The sequence below is a fragment of the Larimichthys crocea genome, chromosome X (assembly GCF_000972845.2).
Source record: "Larimichthys crocea isolate SSNF chromosome X, L_crocea_2.0, whole genome shotgun sequence".
NCBI classification, from domain to species: domain Eukaryota; kingdom Metazoa; phylum Chordata; class Actinopteri; family Sciaenidae; genus Larimichthys; species Larimichthys crocea.
This window is the reverse complement of record NC_040020.1, coordinates 15,476,375-15,496,446: the sequence shown is the minus strand read 5'-3', so window position 1 is coordinate 15,496,446 and position 20,072 is coordinate 15,476,375. Positions and strand designations below refer to the sequence as shown.

General features: G+C 42.0%; 1 protein-coding gene across 3 annotated transcripts; it reads left to right on the top strand.

Moving 5' to 3' along the window:
* Window positions 1-12,990: 12,990 nt before the first annotated feature.
* LOC109142316 (uncharacterized) lies at window positions 12,991-19,248 on the top strand. Of its 3 annotated transcripts, none has more exons than XM_027282470.1 (15): window positions 12,991-13,155; window positions 13,622-13,803; window positions 13,909-14,122; window positions 14,258-14,333; window positions 14,452-14,705; window positions 15,988-16,080; window positions 16,186-16,256; window positions 16,416-16,516; window positions 16,600-16,800; window positions 17,243-17,329; window positions 17,485-17,744; window positions 17,899-18,027; window positions 18,275-18,415; window positions 18,488-18,608; window positions 18,730-19,248. In XM_027282470.1, exons 1-15 carry the CDS (start codon window positions 13,117-13,119, stop codon window positions 18,957-18,959), a joined length of 2,199 nt encoding a protein of 732 aa, XP_027138271.1. In that variant the 5' UTR covers window positions 12,991-13,116; the 3' UTR covers window positions 18,960-19,248. The 3 variants fall into 3 exon arrangements, with proteins under 3 accessions (XP_027138271.1, XP_027138273.1, XP_027138272.1); XM_027282472.1 differs by having other exon boundaries at window positions 18,516-18,608; window positions 18,730-18,846; XM_027282471.1 differs by lacking the exon at window positions 17,243-17,329.
* The last annotated feature ends 824 nt before the right edge of the window (window positions 19,249-20,072 follow it).

Here is a 20,072-nt window from a genome sequence, read left to right as displayed (position 1 = left end):
GCTGTTTGTGTCAAAAGTTCTATTCCAGTGTGAAAAAACGCTGGTAATGTCTCTGCTAATGTCTCCTGCTAATGTCTCCTGCTATATCTCTGCTTTAGTTTGAATCAATCACGAAGGTCCTGGTTGTTACATAAAGACAAAGACTTTCAAAGTGAGGTGTGACCTCTTAGTGCGATATACTACTTTTGGGTTTACTTCAGTCTGGAGCGTCATTGGTGGGTCAAAGGTAAATGTGGGCGGTACTAATCGATTCTCCTGACTCTGATTGGTCGACAGGTGTCAATCATCAAAATCCGCCAATCGGGACATCCACACTCTGTGTTGTTTTAGCCTTAGCAGCACCACTAGCTGCTACCGCGGCTGCTTCATATTTTTTTAATACTTGTTTCAAACATCGCGTCATATTAAAACTCGAAGTCTTCTTTTCTCCTCGCTGAATCCTCCTGAACAACTTTTGCAAACAACTGATGTCAATAACTTCTGTTATCTCTGCCACACTGGTGAAGACATGTTCATTATTAGTCTGGCAGAGATGAGGTCAGGCTTGGGTCCTGCCATTAAGGCGCGATAACTTTTGGGGATACTCAGCCTGGTAAAAAAAAATATGATGATATACAGTAAGATATGGGAAGGATATTATCTGTTTGGAATATGACATTTTTATGTGAAATATGTAGAAAATTACGATTAACCATGTGTCCAATGAAGTGGACATCATGCATCACCCAGTGATGATGAGTGGCTGCCAGAGAAGAACCGAGACATAGGAGCTAATGATGATGGAGATACAGACAGTCAGGATGCAGAAAGTGAGGATGATGAGGGGCAGGATGCAGAGGATGGTCAGCATGATCAAGGAGCTGTGGAAGATGGGCACATGGCACCTGACCATAATCAAGCCAGAAAAATATCTGGAAAGTCCAAGACAATGACTTTGAAGGAGAGCGATACACCATGTTTTCATGCCCCCCTTTCGTGCCCCCTACAACTGCAATAGGTATTTGTTTTCCAGCATTCTTGACAGCAAAGAAATTGAGGCCCCTGGCAGACAGTTGCACGAGATGGAGACCCAACAAGGAGAATGGATCCTTTCAGCAGAAAAAGATAAGTGAACTCTCTGAAAACCTGGAACGTGAGTGCAATGAAAACAGAATCAGGCTGAGTATTTAACCACTGACCTTGGTCAAGAGAGGGAAACATATGAAATGGATATTAATTAAAAAAGAAACGATTGTAACACTTGGGAAACAACTGTATGAGTTGAAAATCCAACTCGGAAAAGCAGAGTATAACAGTTCTTCTGCTCAGGAGGAAATGAAAACTGAAATCTGTAAAAAATAAAATAAAATAATAATAATTAAAAAAAAAACATCAATCAGAAAGCACTGAAAACCTGCTGAGTATCCAGCTAGAACAACTTCAGAACCTTGGCACAGAATACAATAGCCTATGCTGTGCATACGATAAACTCTAAAGAAAACGGCAGTCTCCGGGAAAGATATAACAAGGATATGAACGCCAAAGAACAAAGTATTGCCATGCTTAAGGAAAAATTCAATACGATGAGACAAAAACAGCAAGATATTAGAGCAGGAAAAAAAGGTTAAAAGTATGTTGTCCGGGGCGGTCGGTGGCGTAGTGGGTTAAGCGGCCGCCTCGTGTGTAGAGGCTATAGTCCTCACTGCAGCTGGCCCCGGTTCGAATCCCGCATCGGACAGCCATTTACTGCGTGTCATTCCCCCTCTCTCTGCCCCCTGCTTCCTGTCCATCTTCAGCTGTACTATCAATAAAAGGCATAAAAGAAAAAATAATTTAAAAAAAAAAAAAAAAAAGTATGTTGTCTGCGCTCCAGAAAATAGCGCATGACACCAATTATATGAAACAAGCATCTGAGAGGTACATGGAGTTGGACTGAAAATGAGCAGAACTCAAAAAATGCTCAGCTTGTTGCTCAGTTCCAGACTGAGAAAGAACTTAATAGGGTCCTTCACTCAGAACTGGATAAGCTCAAGAAGCAGGTCCACGAGATGGAGAAGCCCCTCTGTCTTTCACAGGACCTGGAACGTCAACGAAAGAGTCTTACTTCAGTAATTCACATTATTCAGTGGATAAAGAGTCCACCCGTGTTCCTCAGAACCCTGAACTTGTGGTTGAAGACACTCCCTCTGTTTCTCAGGGGTTTTTTTTGTTTCTTGGTTGACAAACAAGAAAAGAACTCACCACTTCCTTGGTCTGAGGAAGAGAAATAAGGTGGAAAAGGTGCACCAGCACACCGAGTCCCCCTCAGTGGCTGAAGAATCCGATTGTGTTTCACAGACAACCAGTGAGTTGAAATTAAAACAAGTTATTCATGTTCAATAAACCTGTGTTTTTTGTGCTGATACAGTGTGATTGAAACATGTTTTGATTTACTACAACTGAAACATCCCATTTCACATGGCCCTGGTGGGACTATTTAGACTGTGCACAGTTCTCCATCTCTTCACTTGTAAATAAAAATATAAATGAAAATTGAAGAATGCTGCCAATCAGAATTTTTAGCAGGGAGGAAGAGGGGGGGAAATGGCTCCGTCCACATGGCACTTAAGGTTTTATGAATAAAATGTCTCACCCTTCAATGTAATATTGCTATTATACAAAAATTGGCAACTTAGATAAAACATCATCAAATGTATTCATATTTTCTCTCAAAATAAACATGTTTGGTTACGTTATATCTGTTTCCATGGAGATAGACAGGGTCTGAAGTGAAAACAATCAGTAGACTCCTAATGAAACCCAGTTTACTATTCCAGCAACCTAGCACCAGAGACGATTTCTAGTCCCAGCCAACTAACGTTAAAGTTTTCTAGAGATTGTAACAATTGCCTAAGCTGACCACACATAAAAACACAAAACTGCCTTGCTAGCTGAGTCTAGTAGTAACTAAGATATGATAGGAAAATCCGAGGCAGTCGCAGTGATAACACTGTTGAAGCTGTCAGATATATAGTTTTTGCTCGAGACGCGAAGATTCGGAAGCAGTAGTAAACACAAGAATGTTTATTCTCACAACATGAAAATTCAAGTTGAACTTGTTGAGATTCAAAAACCCCAAAGGTATGAAAACAATAAACAAAAATAATAAACAAAAAATAAAATAAATTGTCCTCTCAGCTCTTAGCTGTTCTGATATCAAAGTTCAATTTGTCCAGTCAAAAGTTTAGTTGGAGTCCGTATTAGTCCAAGTTCAAGTTCAGTGTGTATGTGGTCTACCCGGGTAGTATGTTTGTGTATGTATGTTACTGCGCGCTGGTTCAGGATATTTCCTCCAGGTGACGACTCTCCACGACGACGATGAAGATGAAGGAATCTGCCTCCTCTCTGTTTCCGCCTCTCAGACAAAAACCCCTGGTCAACTCAATGTAGATTCAGCAATTCGGCATATAAAAAAAACAATCTGCATAGTAGAACATAAAGTTAACTAGCAGTCAATATTATCTGTACAGATTTATATCTATTTCTCTCCTCTTTTACTCAAATGTAACTAATACTGACCACAAAGAATGAGTGACTGCATTATGAGACATAGAAAAAAAACCTCAGGTCACCATTAATGTGTGTGTTTTTTTTAACAGTACTATATCAATCATGTTACACAAATAAACTCTGATCTCCTTTCAATCATGTTTCTCATTTACACTTACAAAATACATATTTCAGTTTCAAAAATGAATTTAAACATATTATTTACATTAAGAAAAATCAGCGAACCTCTGTGTGTACATGTCAGGTTACGTTCAGCACACACCGCTCTTTTCCACTCACTAACATTGAACATGGCGTCGGAATGACGCAGTGAAAATTCCAGCGACACTCGTAAATTAAATGCACTTTTCCTCAACTCAACTTAGTATGTTGACTCGCTACAACATCTTAAAAACACTTACAGTCAACTCCGATTGGTTTTTATGGCTTTACAGTTCAACATTCTGCATATATAAGCAACTGAAAACTCATGGTCATTAGCTGTTAGCAACTTAGCGTTGTAGCATAGCACCATAACACAGTACAGCAACTCACCGGAGTCCTCGGTTTGAAACACAAAACAAAGTGTCTCCTCCGGTTACAGTCGTGCGGGCACTCTCTCGAAAAAACTCAAAAAATGATACAGAGTCGTAACTGTGAAAATAAAACCGTGCTTTTGCAGAAAACAGCGGCAACTTTGCTTAGCAATATCTCCCGACAGCATGACTGCTTTTCCTCATTGAGCATACTTAAGCGCCCTCTTGAGGTCACATGAAACAACTACAACTATATACTTTTGTCATGAATTTAACACAAACGAACTGATACACACTAATCCATAACAAATACATTTAGTAAACCCACTGTATTTTTATCGGGGTTACATAACGTTTCTCTGAATTGCTCCTAAGGGCACATTTCTTCATTTATCGACACAAAATGACTATGTAGACGTTCAGGAAGGGCACAGGATGCTTCAGGTTAAGCTGGATCAATGATTGGAAATACGGTTCCAACTGACATTCTAACAGGTGCAGATCAGCTGCTGCTGATTAGGTCCCGGTTGCTTGGCAACCTCAAGCCTGCCTGAAGGAGGAGAGGGGGGAGAAGCCGAGCTGCGGCCATCTTAGCAGTTTTGGCACTCAATTAGAACTTGTCTGTCTAAAATGACACACAGAGATAGCAGTAGCTGTAAAGACATGCTATTTTCTAACATTAGCGACCAATGCTAACATTAACTACTAGGAATTAAATACATGTTAATTGCTAACATGCTAATGTTAACATGTTAGTGCTAATTAGCATTAGCCACTAAAAATTAAATACATGTTAATGTTAACATGTTAATTGCTAGCGCGTCAGCGCATCAGTGCTAACACGCTAATGTTTACATGCTAATGTTAACATGCTAATGTTAATTGCTAGCGCATCAACGTTAACATGTTAATGCTAACATACTAATATTAACAAGCTAACATGCTAATGATAAAATGTTAACTGCTAGCACATCAACGTTAACATGCTAACGATAAAATGCTAATTGCTAATGTAAACGTGCTAATGCTAACATGTTAATGTTAATTGCTAGCGCATCAGCGCTAACATGTTAATGCTAACATATTAATATTAACAAGCTAACATGCTAATGATAAAATGTTAATTGCTAGCGCATCAGCATTAACATGCTAACAATAAAATGCAAATTGCTAATGTTAACATGGTAATGCTAACATGTTAATGTTAATTGGTAGCGCATCAGTGCTAACATGCTAATGCTAACATGGTAATGTTAATTGGTAGCGCATCAGCGTTAACATGTTAATGTTAACATGGTAATGCTTGTCTTTTGACAAGATGGCGGCGCGCAACAGTGCAGCGGCTTCTCGTGCTCCCGGGGTCAAGCCCTCTTTTAGTACTTTTTCCGTTGGTCCCGAGGCCAACTTCACTCGTGTTGCTTGGGTTAACAAGCGTACAATGTACAGCCGAACCGAACTTTTCAAAATAAAGGATGGTTCGGTCAGAGACACAACAACAGCAACAACATCAACAACAACAGCGGCCCTCGGACTCAGGGCCTTGCTGGGCAGACTGCAGCTCCTGAGGACATCGGGCTGGCGCAGAGGTACCCGCTGGACAAAGGGCAAACGGAAGCGGTGTGCAAGGAAGCAGAAGAGGGGTAAATGGAGCGGACTGCTAGCCAGGCTAAAGGCTAATGCGGGGAGACCACCGATCCCGCCACTGTTCCTCTCCAATGTCCGCTCTCTGGACAACAAGATGGACCTGCTTCGACTGAGGCTGAGGGCTTCCCGTGAGATGAGGAACTGTGCGGTGCTTTGTCTTACGGAAACCTGGCTGAACGACAACATGCCGGACTCAGCCTTCCAGATCGACGGCCGGCTTCTCTTCCGAGCGGACCGTAACCAGCAGTCGGGGAAAGCCCGCGGGGGCGGATTATGTGTCTATGTGAACAAAGGTTGGTGTACAAACTGTGCTTTGGTGAACAGCCACTGCTCCGAGGCAGTAGAGTACATGACTGTGAAGTGCCGGCCACACTATTTGCCTCGTGAGTTTACGGCGGTGTTTGTTATGGCTGTTTACATCCCGCCGGGTGCGAAGGCCAACGAAGCGCTTAAGGAGCTTCATGACATCATCAGCTCGCTCCAGCACAAGCACCCGGAGGCATTTTACGTGGTAGCGGGGGATTTTAACCACGTAAACCTGACAGACACTCTGCCTAAGTTCCACCAGCATGTCACCATACCGACACGGGGAGATAACACGCTGGACCGTGTTTACACCAACAAAAAAGACGCATACAGAGCCGTCCCCCACCCCCACCTGGGCCTCTCCGACCACATCTCCATCATGCTGGTCCCCGCCTACCGTCCTCTGCTCAGACGCCACAGGCCAACACAGAGGACTATCACCGTGTGGCCCAGTGATGCGGCCCTAACACTGCAGGACTGTTTCCAGCGCACAGACTGGCAAATCTTCAGGGAGGCAGCTGCCCTTGAGGGACAGGTGGACCTAGAGGAATATACGTCGGCTGTCCTCGGCTACATCAACAAGTGTGCAGAGGATGTCACCACCACCAGGACAATAACAGTCTACCCGAACCAGAAACCCTGGCTGAATGCGGAGGTCAGGTCTCTGCTGAAAGCCAGGGATGCTGTGTTCAGGTCAGGTGACAGACTGGCACTCAGAGCGGCTAGGAGACAGCTGATAGCAGGAGTAAAGAGGGCCAAGGCCACATATGCCCGGAGGATCGAGGGACATTTTACATCTAACGATCCACGGAGTATGTGGAGGGGCATAAAGTGCATCACAGACTACAACACCAGAGATGCACAGTGCCCCAGGGACTCCTCTCTGCCCGACGCTCTCAACACTTTCTACGCCCGCTTTGATGACCCGAACACCTCCCCCAGCACCAGACTCACTCCACCACCAGGTGAAGAGCCTCTCAGCGTGACCCCAGCAGAGGTGAGGAGAACCCTCCAGAGGATTAATCCACGCAAAGCCACGGGTCCCGATAACATCTCCGGGAGGCTGCTGAGGAGCTGCGCACACCAGCTGACGGATGTCCTGACAGACATCTTTAACACCTCCCTCCAACAAGCAGCGGTCCCTACCTGCCTGAAGACGGCCACAATCATCCCCATCCCCAAAACCTCCACAGTGACAGGCCTGAATGACTATCGGCCGGTTGCCCTCACACCGATAGTCATGAAGTGCTTCGAGAGACTGGTGATGGCCCACATCAAAGACTGCATCGACGTCACTGTGGACCCACACCAGTATGCATACAGAAAGAATCGATCCACAGAGGATGCCATTTCTTCTGTGGTCCACACAGCCCTCACCCACTTAGAGAACAAGGACTCTTATGTTCGCCTGCTCTTTGTGGACTTCACGTCTGCATTCAACACCATCAGACCGCAGACTCTGGTTTCGAAACTGACCACACTCGGGCTGAGCTCTACCCTCTGCAACTGGGTTCTGGACTTCTTAACAAAAAGGCCGCAGTCTGTTAAGATCCATGATGTCTCCTCCTCCACCATCACCCTCAGCACAGGCTCCCCCCAGGGCTGTGTGCTGAGCCCCCTTCTGTTCACTCTGCTCACACACGACTGCTCAGCGAGACATCCGAGCTGTCTAATAGTGAAGTTTGCAGATGATACAGCTGTGGTTGGACGAATCGCTAACAACGACGAGTCGAACTACAGGCAGGAAGTGGAACACCTGGAGGGTTGGTGCAGAGAAAACAACCTCTGCATCAACGTGAAGAAGACCAAGGAGATGATCGTGGACTTCAGAAGGGGCAGACATCTCCCCCCTCCCCTGCACATCGGAGGGAAAGCGGTGGAAGTGGTCTCCAGCTTCAGGTACCTGGGTGCGAACATCGCAAACGACCTCACCTGGAGCACCAACACCTCCTATCTGGTTAGGAAGGCACACCAGCGCCTCTACTTCCTCAGGAGGCTGCGGTGCGCTGGACTGGGGAGCTCAGTCCTGACCTCGTTCTACAGATGTGTGGTGGAAAGCGTCATGTGCACCTGCATCACCGTGTGGCACGGCAACTGCTCTGCAGCAGAGAAGAAGGCTCTGCAGAGGGTGGTTAAAGCTGCACAGAGGACTGTGGGATGCAGCCTACCCACCACCACGGACATTTACACCTCCAGATGCAGGAAAAGGGCCTCCTGCATCATGAAGGACCCCACTCACCCCGCACACGCTCTGTTTGCCCCTCTCCCCTCGGGCAGGAGGCTGCGGAGCATTAAGAGCAGGACCACCAGACTGAGGAACAGCTTCTTCCCAGAAGCTGTGAGACTGTTGAACTCTGGAGGACCCCTGTAGCCCCTGCCCCTCATCCCCAACCCCACCTCCACCCCCACCCCCCATCCCCCATCTGGACCCCCCACCACAGATGCACAGACAATAATACAAAAATACTTTGCACTGCAATTACTTGCACAATGCAGTTGTTTGCACAACCTGGACACTTGCACATCTCACTACCTCACCATGGTGTTATACTGTTGTTGTTTTTCTATTTATTGTATATACTTTTTCTTAAATTTAAATTTGCCTTTACTTTTTATATTTTATGTTCTATATATATTATTTTATTTATTTTATATTTTTATTTTATATTTGGATATTGGGCTGCTCCAGGACCAGGGGAAACCAATTTCGTTTCATCCCATGTTTACATGTGTTGTAATGACAAATAAAACTCCTTGAATCCTAATTGCTAGCGCATCAGCACTAACATGCTAATGTTAACATGCTAATGCTAATTAACATTACCCACTAAGAATTAAATGCATGCTAATGTTAACATGCTAATGCAAACATGCTAACATTAATTGCTAACGCGTCAGTGCATCAGCAATAACATGCTAATGCAAACAATGCTAATACTTACTGCTAGCGCATCAGCGCTAACAGGCCAATGTTAATTGCTAGCGTGTCAGCACATCAACGCTAACATGCTAATGTTAATTGCTAATGATAACATACTAATGTTAACATGCTAATGTTAACATGTTAATAGTAATTGCTAGCACATCAGCGCTAGCTGCTCCTGTGTCTAAATAAACATGTTCAAAATGACTATTTGAGGTGTGCTGTTTGAATACAGCCCCCTGGCAACAGCAAACTCGTCAGTCTCAAAATTTCTGCGGGAATTTTCTAGTACTGAATTTGCTGAGCAGTGTCAGTAATACTGTATGGGGGCGACAGGGCCAGAGTCAGGCACTCAAAATTTCTTTAGAAATTTTTCTAGTTTTTTTTTTTTTTACCCTGATAGCTAAGATAAGATAATAGAGTGCTGCTGCTTGCTGTCAAGGAGGACAGCAACTAATGTTAGGTAACAAGTGATGTAACGATACATCGTGACACGATTAAAATCGGTACAAATGCGTGACGAATCGCATCGGTTAACAGAAAAAATGAATCGCGATTCTTGGCGAATGCGAGAGAAGTAGGATATGTTCTTTTTCGTCTTTTTTTAAAATTAGAAATAGGTTACGTTGTGGCTGCAGCTGCCTTTCTGTGTCACACACACACACACACACACGCAGTAGTGGTAATCGGCGTCAGGCCTGACTGTACCGTAAATGATACCATAGCACATACCCTCCAGGAATTCACGATGTTGCAATTTGCAAGTTCAACGCAACTTCAGTGAATCCCCGTGAATTCGGGGGTGTTGCAAGTTTAACCAATCACCGCAACTCCCACGCAGTCTGCCCGGGGGATTAAACTCGGGTCAGGGACAGCCGCACCCTGCGGGAGGATCCCCTCGTGGGACCTCTTCTCGGCGCCGCGACCGGCTCTGCGTTTACAGCGCCCGGACCTCGCCGTTTCCCGGGGCCGTGGACTCTCATTAATTAATGGGTTAATGAGCTATCATCTTACTTGTTTTTTTATTTTCAGTTAGCTCATACTTCAAGCTGAAAGGTAATGGTCAGATCAGCTGCTTGCTGGCAGCCCTAATAAGAACACAAATTGTTTGAGAGTTTCTGTAAAGAGAGATTTTTTTCCTTACAAATAAAAAGATAATTTTATTTGGTCATAATTTGTCTGTAGCTCATTTTGATTTTTAAAAAATCGTGAAAAAATCGTATCGTGAACAAAAAATCGTGACTCGAATCGAGTCGTGAGTTGAGTGTATCGTTACATCCCTATAGGTAACCTTGCCTTTGGTGGTGTGTTTTTTTTTTTTTTTTTTTTGTAATTTGCCGGCAGGTGATCAGACCCAGGCAGGTGTCTCTCGTCCGTGTGCGCCGTTACCGATACACGCAAACGCAGATCTGACTACATATATTTCCTGTCATAGCCACAAGCTGCTGTTGCATATAAGAGACGTCCCGTGTCCCATTACCGGTGTATTTTCCTCTGGATTCCGCTCAGGAAACGAGAGCAGGCTAAAGGCTGTGGAAATGTATAATAATGTTTTAATTAAAATAGATGTGTGTTAAATGGATCTGGGTAAGTATAAGGTCACACAGAGTATATTGCTTTTGAGTGTTGTGTAACTAGTATAAGTGTTTTGCAGGAGTTGCAGGTTCAAGGCCTACACACAGAGAGAGAGACGAGCAGATAAGCAGAGAAATAGAGACTCCCCTTGGTTAGAACTGAAAGCAGACACAGAACATCTTACTATTGTGGATTATATTATCTGAAGTGCCTAATAATCATTTAAGAATATTAAACTGTGTGATTATGTTGAACTATTGCTTTTAAGAATGTTGTATAACCAGCAGAGTGTTTTTGCAGATTACAGTTTGTGTCTGAGTGCAATCCCACGCCTGAGGTATGTGTGTGAGCACAACTAGAAACTGTTACAAGGCATCTGAATCTAGGCACAGAGTGTACCCAAGGACACGATGGTCCAAGAAAAGAGCACACACACACACCCGGGCATCGGCTGAACTCAGCAGACTACCCTGTATGAAGATAATAACAAATATGTAACCGTTTGTGTGATTTAATAAAACTAGCTGGAGCCAGAGAGAGCTCAGAACTCAGCAGGGCGTGAAGGTGTGCAGATCGCGGGGTCTGTAAGAACTGAGAGCTGTGTTCTCCCTCTTGCAACAGGTGAAACTGGAGTACTTGTCTTTGTCTTCTTTAAACTCAATATCTCTCTGCTCTACATCAGGTCTACAGAATTCGGGGTGGTTTGAATCACCACAACAAGGCCTACTCACACCGGGGATGTAAGCATCGCGGTCACTGAAGCTGATCACTGCCACTCTAATCAATGAGACCACTCACACAGGGCAGGCCGCGGAATGTCTCAGCACGCTGCAGCACGTCCCAGCAGCAGCTCTCCGTGCTGCAGCGCTATCATTCCGCAGCACTTCTATTTTTAACATGAGCCGTTGCTAAAACACATAAATCTCAACAGAGCAGATTCCACCAGACAGGAAATCCGACACAGAATCAATGTAATACACTATATGCCCCCTTTCAAAATAAAACACAATACGCAGTTCATGTAACCTATCACAACTTCACATCAACATTACGTCAAGACCGGTGGCACCAGGTGAGCAGTCAATCGATCAAAGGGTCTCAACATGAACGACGAGAGACTATTTGTTGAAGTGGAACAACACACAACAATTTATGACACAACAGATCCTTTTTATAATCTCTTCCACGTTGTAGAAGCAAAGTGAGCTGTTGTTGTTTCCTTTATACACAGTTTATCGCGGGGTCTCGCGTACGTTTAAGATTATCACGTGATCTCGTGTGAATACTGCTGGCTGCTACGCTGCTGTTCCGCGACCGGTGGGGACTGATGCCAGGCAGAAGGCGGAGCTAAACCATGGCACAGCCATTCAGTGACGCTTGCGTCACCGGTTTGAATAAGGCTTTACTGTTAATGTTATGCTTATATCATTACCTGCTCCACTTTTTACTGTCTTTCTTTCTTTCTTCTTCGTCCTCTTTTTTTTCTTCCTCTTCTCACTACCAGATAGACAGCTCCTCTTCATTTTCCTTCAGCTCTATATACAACTAGCATCACTCAGGTCAATGATCTTGTGATCTCACGTGAACATGGCTGGCTCGCTACGCTGACGCTGGGCAGAGGACAGAGCTAAACCGTGGCGCAGACATCCCCTGTGTGAGTCCCCAGTAACGTTACATGCAATGACATTAGATAACACACGTGAAAATGATGAGAAACCCTAACAATTTCCCTACGGGGATTAATAAAGTTCTTCTGATTCTGATTCTGATTCTGATGATTATGCACGATGTAAAATCATGTTACTGTGCACCACATCACCTCACGTTACTGTAATTACTGTATTATTTGCATGTCTCCAATAATATGGCCCTTCACAATCCACTTCCTCTTTATCACTTCGTTATTTGGAAATTAAAATAAAGTAATGGAGCTGTTGTCACATTCTGGCATCCAGGGAAGATGCATTTTTGGGATGTGAGGGCAGTGCTAGCTAGCAATGCCTGTACGTATAAGTGTTGCGCTAAAACGGGGAGAAGCCCCTGGCTGCCGCCCACAGATTGAGCCACGCCCACTTGCCCCCACATTGGACCACCAAAGAAGAAGTAAATCAGTTTGCAAAATGGAGGTAAGCAAGGTATCTTTTTTGTTTTGACATGTTATTTTGAGATATTTGTGACAGACAAGGAAGGAAGTATGGGGATAATTTTGTCTCAGAAAGATTTTAATGTGTACAATATGATGTGTATACATATGCATACATTTATAAATATCCAAATACAAAATACAAATATAAAAATGTGACATACAAATAAATAAATGAATTTGTATAAATAGATGTGGATTTGTAAATATATTTTCGAGATTTGAAAAGTAATGTCCTTGACTTTGTGTGTGGAGTCAGCATTTGTGGATCCATTTTTTGCTTTTCCCGCGATGACGTAATTTTGAGACATTCCTACCGCTCACCACGATTCACAAATAAATGCCACCAGATTTGAATACAAATAGCGGTACACCCTTCACCGAACATCCAGCAGATGGCAGTGTTGTGCAGACACAGCCATGTGGACAGAGATAAAGGGCGTTTGCCACGGTCACTAGGATTGTTCTATCTGGAGTGATTCATGAATATGGATAGAGCCGGTGATCAAGCGGCATCTACTGTAAGTAGTACTTATTTTGCATTATTTTACTCATTCCAGTACTAGTAGATCAGAACAAAATGTCATTAAACGGCAATGAGGTGTTTTGGTTAGCAACTGCTAATCTAAGTTAACTTTAAATAGCAGGACTAGGTTAACTTTAGCTAGCAAGAACTCTGCTATGATCCCTTCGTGTTGCCAATTGACTCATAGCTGCCAACACCGCCGTTTTTCTGAATTTCTCCTATATTTCATACCGACCTCCCGCCCGTTTTGCCATTTGTTAACCTGAAAGCGGTAAAGCTATAGTGCAAGATCTATTTATTTGTTTATGGTTAGCTTTGTTTAACAGTGTACAACCACCCTTACATTGAAATTTTAACGCTATGATTCATCCATGTACCGTGTCCAAGACATGCTGAAATGAGTCTCAACAGACATTGTGCCACAATCACCACTACTATTAGCGCTACCATTTTTATTACAGAGAATGCTGGAGACGATGGCCCACAACCTCCTTAGCGCGTTGGCCAGGGCAGGCGTACCCGCTTCCACCTCGACCAACCCAGCACCCACTCCCATCTTGACCACTACCCCGAAACCTACCCCTGCCCCTGCTCCTTCCTCCACTGCTAGCCCTGCAAGCAGGATAAATAACGCATTGAAACGGTATTACTAATTAAGTATTAATGAATATGTGATCAGTATAGTTGAAATTGATAGTTAAACTTTAGTGCTTTATTTCTCATTTTCCTTATTTCTCTTTTTTTGCAGACAGTTTCCTGGTATGTACTCTGGGGGGACTGCAATTAGAGGAAAGGCTAGGTTTAAAACCCCTGACAGATCCCCCCGAGTCACACATCTGCCAGTTTTTGTTCTGCCTGGGCCAACATCAGTGACCCCAAAGGGCTCCATGGAGCTGGAGCTTGCCCATGCAGGCCTGGGGAAGAAGGTGGTCCTGGTGCCAGAATGCGCCAACCATTCTGAGGTATTATGATTCATATGGTAAAATTAGTAGTAATAACAATTACTCTATGGGGGATATCACTGACTTTGTCTCCATTGTTGGGTTTGCCACCTTGCTGGCTACTGAGCAGCATCATTGTGAATTGTATCCCTTTAGATTGTCTCACTGATGGAGGGGGAGTATATGAAGCTGAAGCCGTTAATGGGGAGGTGGATGTTTTTTAAAGCTACAGGTATTCCGCACAGAATATATCATAAAGATATTGCATTGTTCTTAATTTGTGTTGAGATCACAAGCCTATAGAGTGGTGTGGAAAACGCCTTTGATAAATGGTATTTTGCTGTTTTTAGGTGGCAGTGGCCAGAGAAAATTGAGCATCATTCCAATAGATTCAGAGGGCTATTCGGGCCGACAGCTCCGCATGGCATCGAACAACGGGAAGAATGTGCTGTTTTTGGTTCCTCTCCAGGAAGAACTGGAGACTGCACCCCTGCCTTTTAGTTCCCCTGAATTTTCAAAAATGCCGAAGGTGGCCTGCAATAATTGTTTGGAAATCATCCCTTTGCAGATGTTGGCACTACACTCAGAGAGCTGCCAGACAGCTGTAAGTTGTTTTCTTGTCTTCAAGTTAAGTAGTAACAATGTTGTAATTAGTTGAGGTACTGAAATACATTTTTGAAGCATCTGTACTTTAGTGAAGTATTTACATTTTGGCATGTTATAATTTAGTTCCTTACTACAGTATCCCTGGCCAGTGATGAGCTGGATAGTAACATTGTTGTAATTATGTAGTTGAGGTGCTTTTTTGAAGCATCTGCACTTTACTGAAGTCATTTACATTTTGATGAGACCGCCATCGTCAGGCAGAGAAGGGAATGGCCTTTTCATAGATATCAAACATGAACTTCTGTTTGGAAGTAAAATCCTCATTGAAGTTTTAAAAATGAGATAAAAAGCACTGAATAATTTCTAAATGCAACTTTGAGCTTTTTTATCCCAACATCTATGATTAAATGATTGCATTATATAAAAATAATAACAAAAAGACAATGCATTTATTTATTATCATTATTTCTTATACTATTTATGATCATTTTTTAATCAAAAGTGTGTTGGTCAAAAGGCCAAAAACATAGTGTTTTAAATTCATATTTTATTTTACAGTCATAATATTTGATCCCCAGCCTCACAAGATATTGTACATAACAGAAGTTGTGTTTTCCAAGCCCTGTGGCTTTCTAGGGACCTAAAATGTGGTATTTTCCATCAATTTAGAATATCGCTTTGACAAAAACTCTGTTCTACTCTGTCTGTGGCTCTTTGGCAGTGTATACAAGAGTGAATTGTTCCATATCAATCAAAAAGATAGTGTGCAATTTCGCACAAAAAACTCAAAATGTGGGATGCGTTATGAACATACAGTATAACATAATGTATTGGAGACTGTTTTTGTTGTTGTTTTCTAATTGTGAACTCAAAATGTGGGGTGCATAATGAACATACAGGGGAGCCTTCTGTTTGTCACTCCTAAGAAAAATGGGACATTAAAAGTAAACAAAATGTTGCTGTCAACTGTCAAGAAAAAAAAAATTTGAAAGGAATTCTAATGACATTAAAAGTTATTTTTCATAGTTCGTGTAGGTCATAAATTTAAATCATAATGGTCATAAAAAGGTCTTAAAAAGTCTTAAATTTGACTGACTAAACCCTGCAGAAACCCTGAAGTTGTATTGCAACTTCCACAGTTATTGCTACTCCTTGTCAATCAGACCAAAATATATGATATATGATTTCTTGATGACGTATATTCTTTTTCTAAACGAAATCAATTGCTTTGATGTTTGGACTTTTCCTCAATATTGTCATTGTGTCATTAATACTTCCAGAAGGAGCAAACAGACAAGATCATAGATGTCAATGATGATGAGGATGATGAGGGTGATGATGATGCAGATGTGGACTGTACAGTGGGAAAAGGGGTAACTTTTTTTTTTTTAAAGGATATTTCCAGTATACTTTTCATCACTTTGTTCAAATTTGCGTTTTGGGTGATACATATTTTATCAACATTCACTTCTGCATAGGTTTGCCCTATATGCCAGCTAGAATTTCCTGCCACAGAGCTCCCACATCATGCCAACATTTGTGCAGAAAGGTACATTATCTTAACTATTCAATACAGTCTACGCTGTCCTGAATGAAGGCGTCATTTAAAAGGTTATAAGATGTACAGTACAGTATGTTAAATATGTATGTTGAGAAAAATGTATGTTAAGGTGAAAGGAACCATGGTATTAAAAGTGTCTCTTGTAAGGTCCTTCAATATCGAGGAAGACATGGATCCAAACCTTCCAGGATCATCATCTTCAAATTCAACACTACCCCTTCCCGGACCATCAACACAAACAACAGAGGGTAACAGATTAATGGAAATTTATTTTATCTGATCAACAGATTTTTTACATAACATGTAATTCCACAGTCTGTTTTCTTTCAAGTGTGGAAAACTGCAGCCCCGTCTGAAGCTGTGCGCCTCTTCATGGAGGACCTAAGGAGAGGAGGAGACCACCAGCCACCTCTACGGCTGACTCTAAATGCGGGTGACACTGATGAGGAGCGGGATGGCACCCTAATTTCCTTTTACAAGCAACGCCGTGAGACGTGCCAGTGGGCTGCTGATTTCAGATGCTCCATATTAGGTATTGATTGACACATCACTTACTCATGAAGAGTTTGAATTTGGAAATATTTTAGATGTATTAGAGTGTAATAAAGACAGCTGTGCTAATATATACAGACTGTAAGTTTACAGTCTACTTTTCTTCCGTGGAAGCTTATCTAGCTTAATCATTAAGATTACTATGAAAGCAATAATACACAATGCTTCATTGTCATGTTGATATCTTCAATGGATAGCCATGTAGTAAGTCGGATAATGTTATGCGTGGCGATAATTATTGTGGAATAACAGCCCTCAGCAGGCTTCTAAGTATTACTCTATTCTGAGTTATTCCACGATAATGGCTGCCTTGCAGAACATTATCCCTTATGTACACATGTATAAGATCTTTATTTACCAATATCTAATTTCTACATAAAAAAAAAACAATATGTTCCTTGAAAATCCTGATTTCATCACAGGGGATGCTGCAGTTGGTGTTGGGGTGATGAGAAACACACTATCAACAGCCATCTCGAAATTGACAAGTGGCTTTAAGAAGAACATGGGTTAGCACATTTAATGTAACACATGAAATAAATACATTAAAAACACTTGCATAATAATGGGTGTGGGCAGTATTGTTCACCAATTTCCTTACTTTTTATTTTTCTTAAATAGTCTCCTATAACTTTTTTGTTTCTGTCTATCGACAAATATTTAGGAAATGCAGGAGTGACTGCCATCTTCGAAGGACAGAGAGAACATCTGGTCCCGAACCTGTGTACAGCCATCTTGGAGTCCGATTTATTTGCTATGGCTGGAAGGATGGTTGGCCACTCTTCCATCCATGGAGGTCCGTCCCTGTCAGGATTAAGTCCAGCAGTTTTAGATGCGCTTACACGTGGGACTAAGGACATTGTAACATCAAAACTCTGTCTGGAAGATTGCCCAGAGATTGAAGTGAGGGACACCATCAGTCTAGTGAGTACTGTAATAATAAAACCATTTTTTTCAAATAATATAGATGGTCACTTCTAATGTCCTTAAAATGCGTACACCACAATTGCTGAGATAAAATTCTGTTATTCACACAAACTGTTTGTGCCTTAATTTAAGTGAATTAATTTGTGTTAAGCTGCTGAAGGAGGAATGGACTGAAGCAGAGTCTGTTAGAGTGGCGGACCTATGCACTGAATGGTATTTCCCAGTGCCAACTAAGGAGACCAACAGGCTTCTCCTTTTCCAACAGCTGCTATCTCATGCTGTAAGTGTTTTTTTTTTTTTTTTTGAGTTCATGCTGGAGCATGTGCTTCCATTTCACAGATTAGTAAAGAGCTGACAAACAAGTCCCTTCTCGGTGTTTGCCTTGCACAGTCTGGATAGTATTGGTTAAAGATTGAGTAGCTTAGACTGAACAATGTAAGCACAGTCAAAAGAATGCTTTGTGTCATTTGTATGCATGTGTAAGGGGCATTCCTAAGCAGTCCTCCTTTACATTGATACTTTCTAAGGTACTGGGAAGAGCAAATGCTCAAATTAAACAGTTCCGGAAAGGGATAAAAGAGACTGGAATATGGCCCCTGTTAACAGCCAGACCTGATGTCTTGCCCCTATTGTTCCCTCGTGAAACAGACGTTGAACTAACCCCCCAGGTAAGTTAATAACTGTATGATTATAAAAAAGTTGCATGTCACATGAACTAACAGGTTTTTCTCCACTGTTAGATGGTCCTTAAATGCATAATTTGGCCAGAGGCAAGCATTGACAGTGATGACAGTGAGGACGAGATGTCAACAACGAACATCAACCTCATCTCAGGGTTCTTTCGAGCCTTTGTGAAGGAAGGTATGATTTCCCAATTTTCACTTGAGAATTTATTCATCTGTCCATCCATCTCCACCTAATTATAAAATCATGCCCTATAATGCAGTATGTGTTTAATGCTTTTGATTCTTTACTGGTATAGCTTCTTCAGACGTCCTGAAAGGGCTCATGAAGTTTTGGACCGGCTGGGAATTGCCATCTCCACGCTTAACATTTAAAGTTGTGAGATCCCGTGGACATCATCATCTGCCAACCGCAAGTACTTGCTATGAGCGGCTGAGGATCCCAGACCACTATAAGAGTGGCTCTGCATTGAAATTAGACCTCCATGCTTGCATAGAGTCAGTTCAGTCAGGTTTTGGCCTGATTTAAAATTTATTTTTGTTGTTGTTGTTATTAAAAGTGTTAAAAGAAATGTTATATTTAACCAGTTATTATTTTCATTATAACTCTATTTTTTGTTTGTATTTACTGAGTGGCACATAACTGAGAAGCACAACTGAAAATGTTTTGTTTGTTGACTGTTTCTAAATAAAAACGTGAAAGTCACAATCACAGTCGGGTTTTAGTATTTTACATTTACCACTGTATCATTTTTTTTATTTGATGCATCTGAAATAACTGATTGAATGAGTAGAGGAAGGCGTGGCAGGCAATTAGGACAGTTAATCCACTGGCCGCTTCCATGTTGATCATGCAGTTTCATTTACTCTTGTAAGAAAGTCTCTGACTGGATAGCCTACAAATGATTATTTGTGAATCGTGGTGAGCGGTAGGAATGTCTCAAAATTACGTCATCGCGAGAAAAGCAAAAAATTGATCCACAAATGCTGACTCCACACACAAAGTCAAGGACATTTATTTTCAAATCTCGAAAATATATTTGCAAATCCACATTTATTTATACAAATTCGTTTATTTATTTGTATGTCACATTTTTATATTTGTATTTTGTATTTGGATATTTATAAATGTATGCATATGTATACACATCATATCGTACACATTAATATCTTTCTGAGACAAAATTATCCCCATAAGGAAGTAACATTATTTTATTTCTGAAACAGGTTATGCTCTGTATGTATTTGTGTTCTACACCTTGATGATCCACCGTGTTCTTAGTTCCTAGATTACCAGTCCGTAATCTGGTGTAGGCTACAGAGCATTTTACCGGTAGGCTGACGTACTTTTGGCACGATATGAGTAGTCAAGCCAGTAGCTCCAACATTGCAAAAGCATAGATAGATTACAGACTGCAAATAGACGTAGACGACTGAGAACGTCAGCGCTAACTTACTACAAAATGTGGAAATGTCCGGTTTTCAAAACAAACAAGGACTGCCAAAATGTCATTAAAAAGTCGTGTCTCATAAAACACCATGTTTAAATAAATATGAGAATTTAGCTCTATAGCTTCAAGGTCGTTTGACAACCCTTAGCATCCATGAATCAACATTTGTAATTGAGGTAAGAAAATTCGGT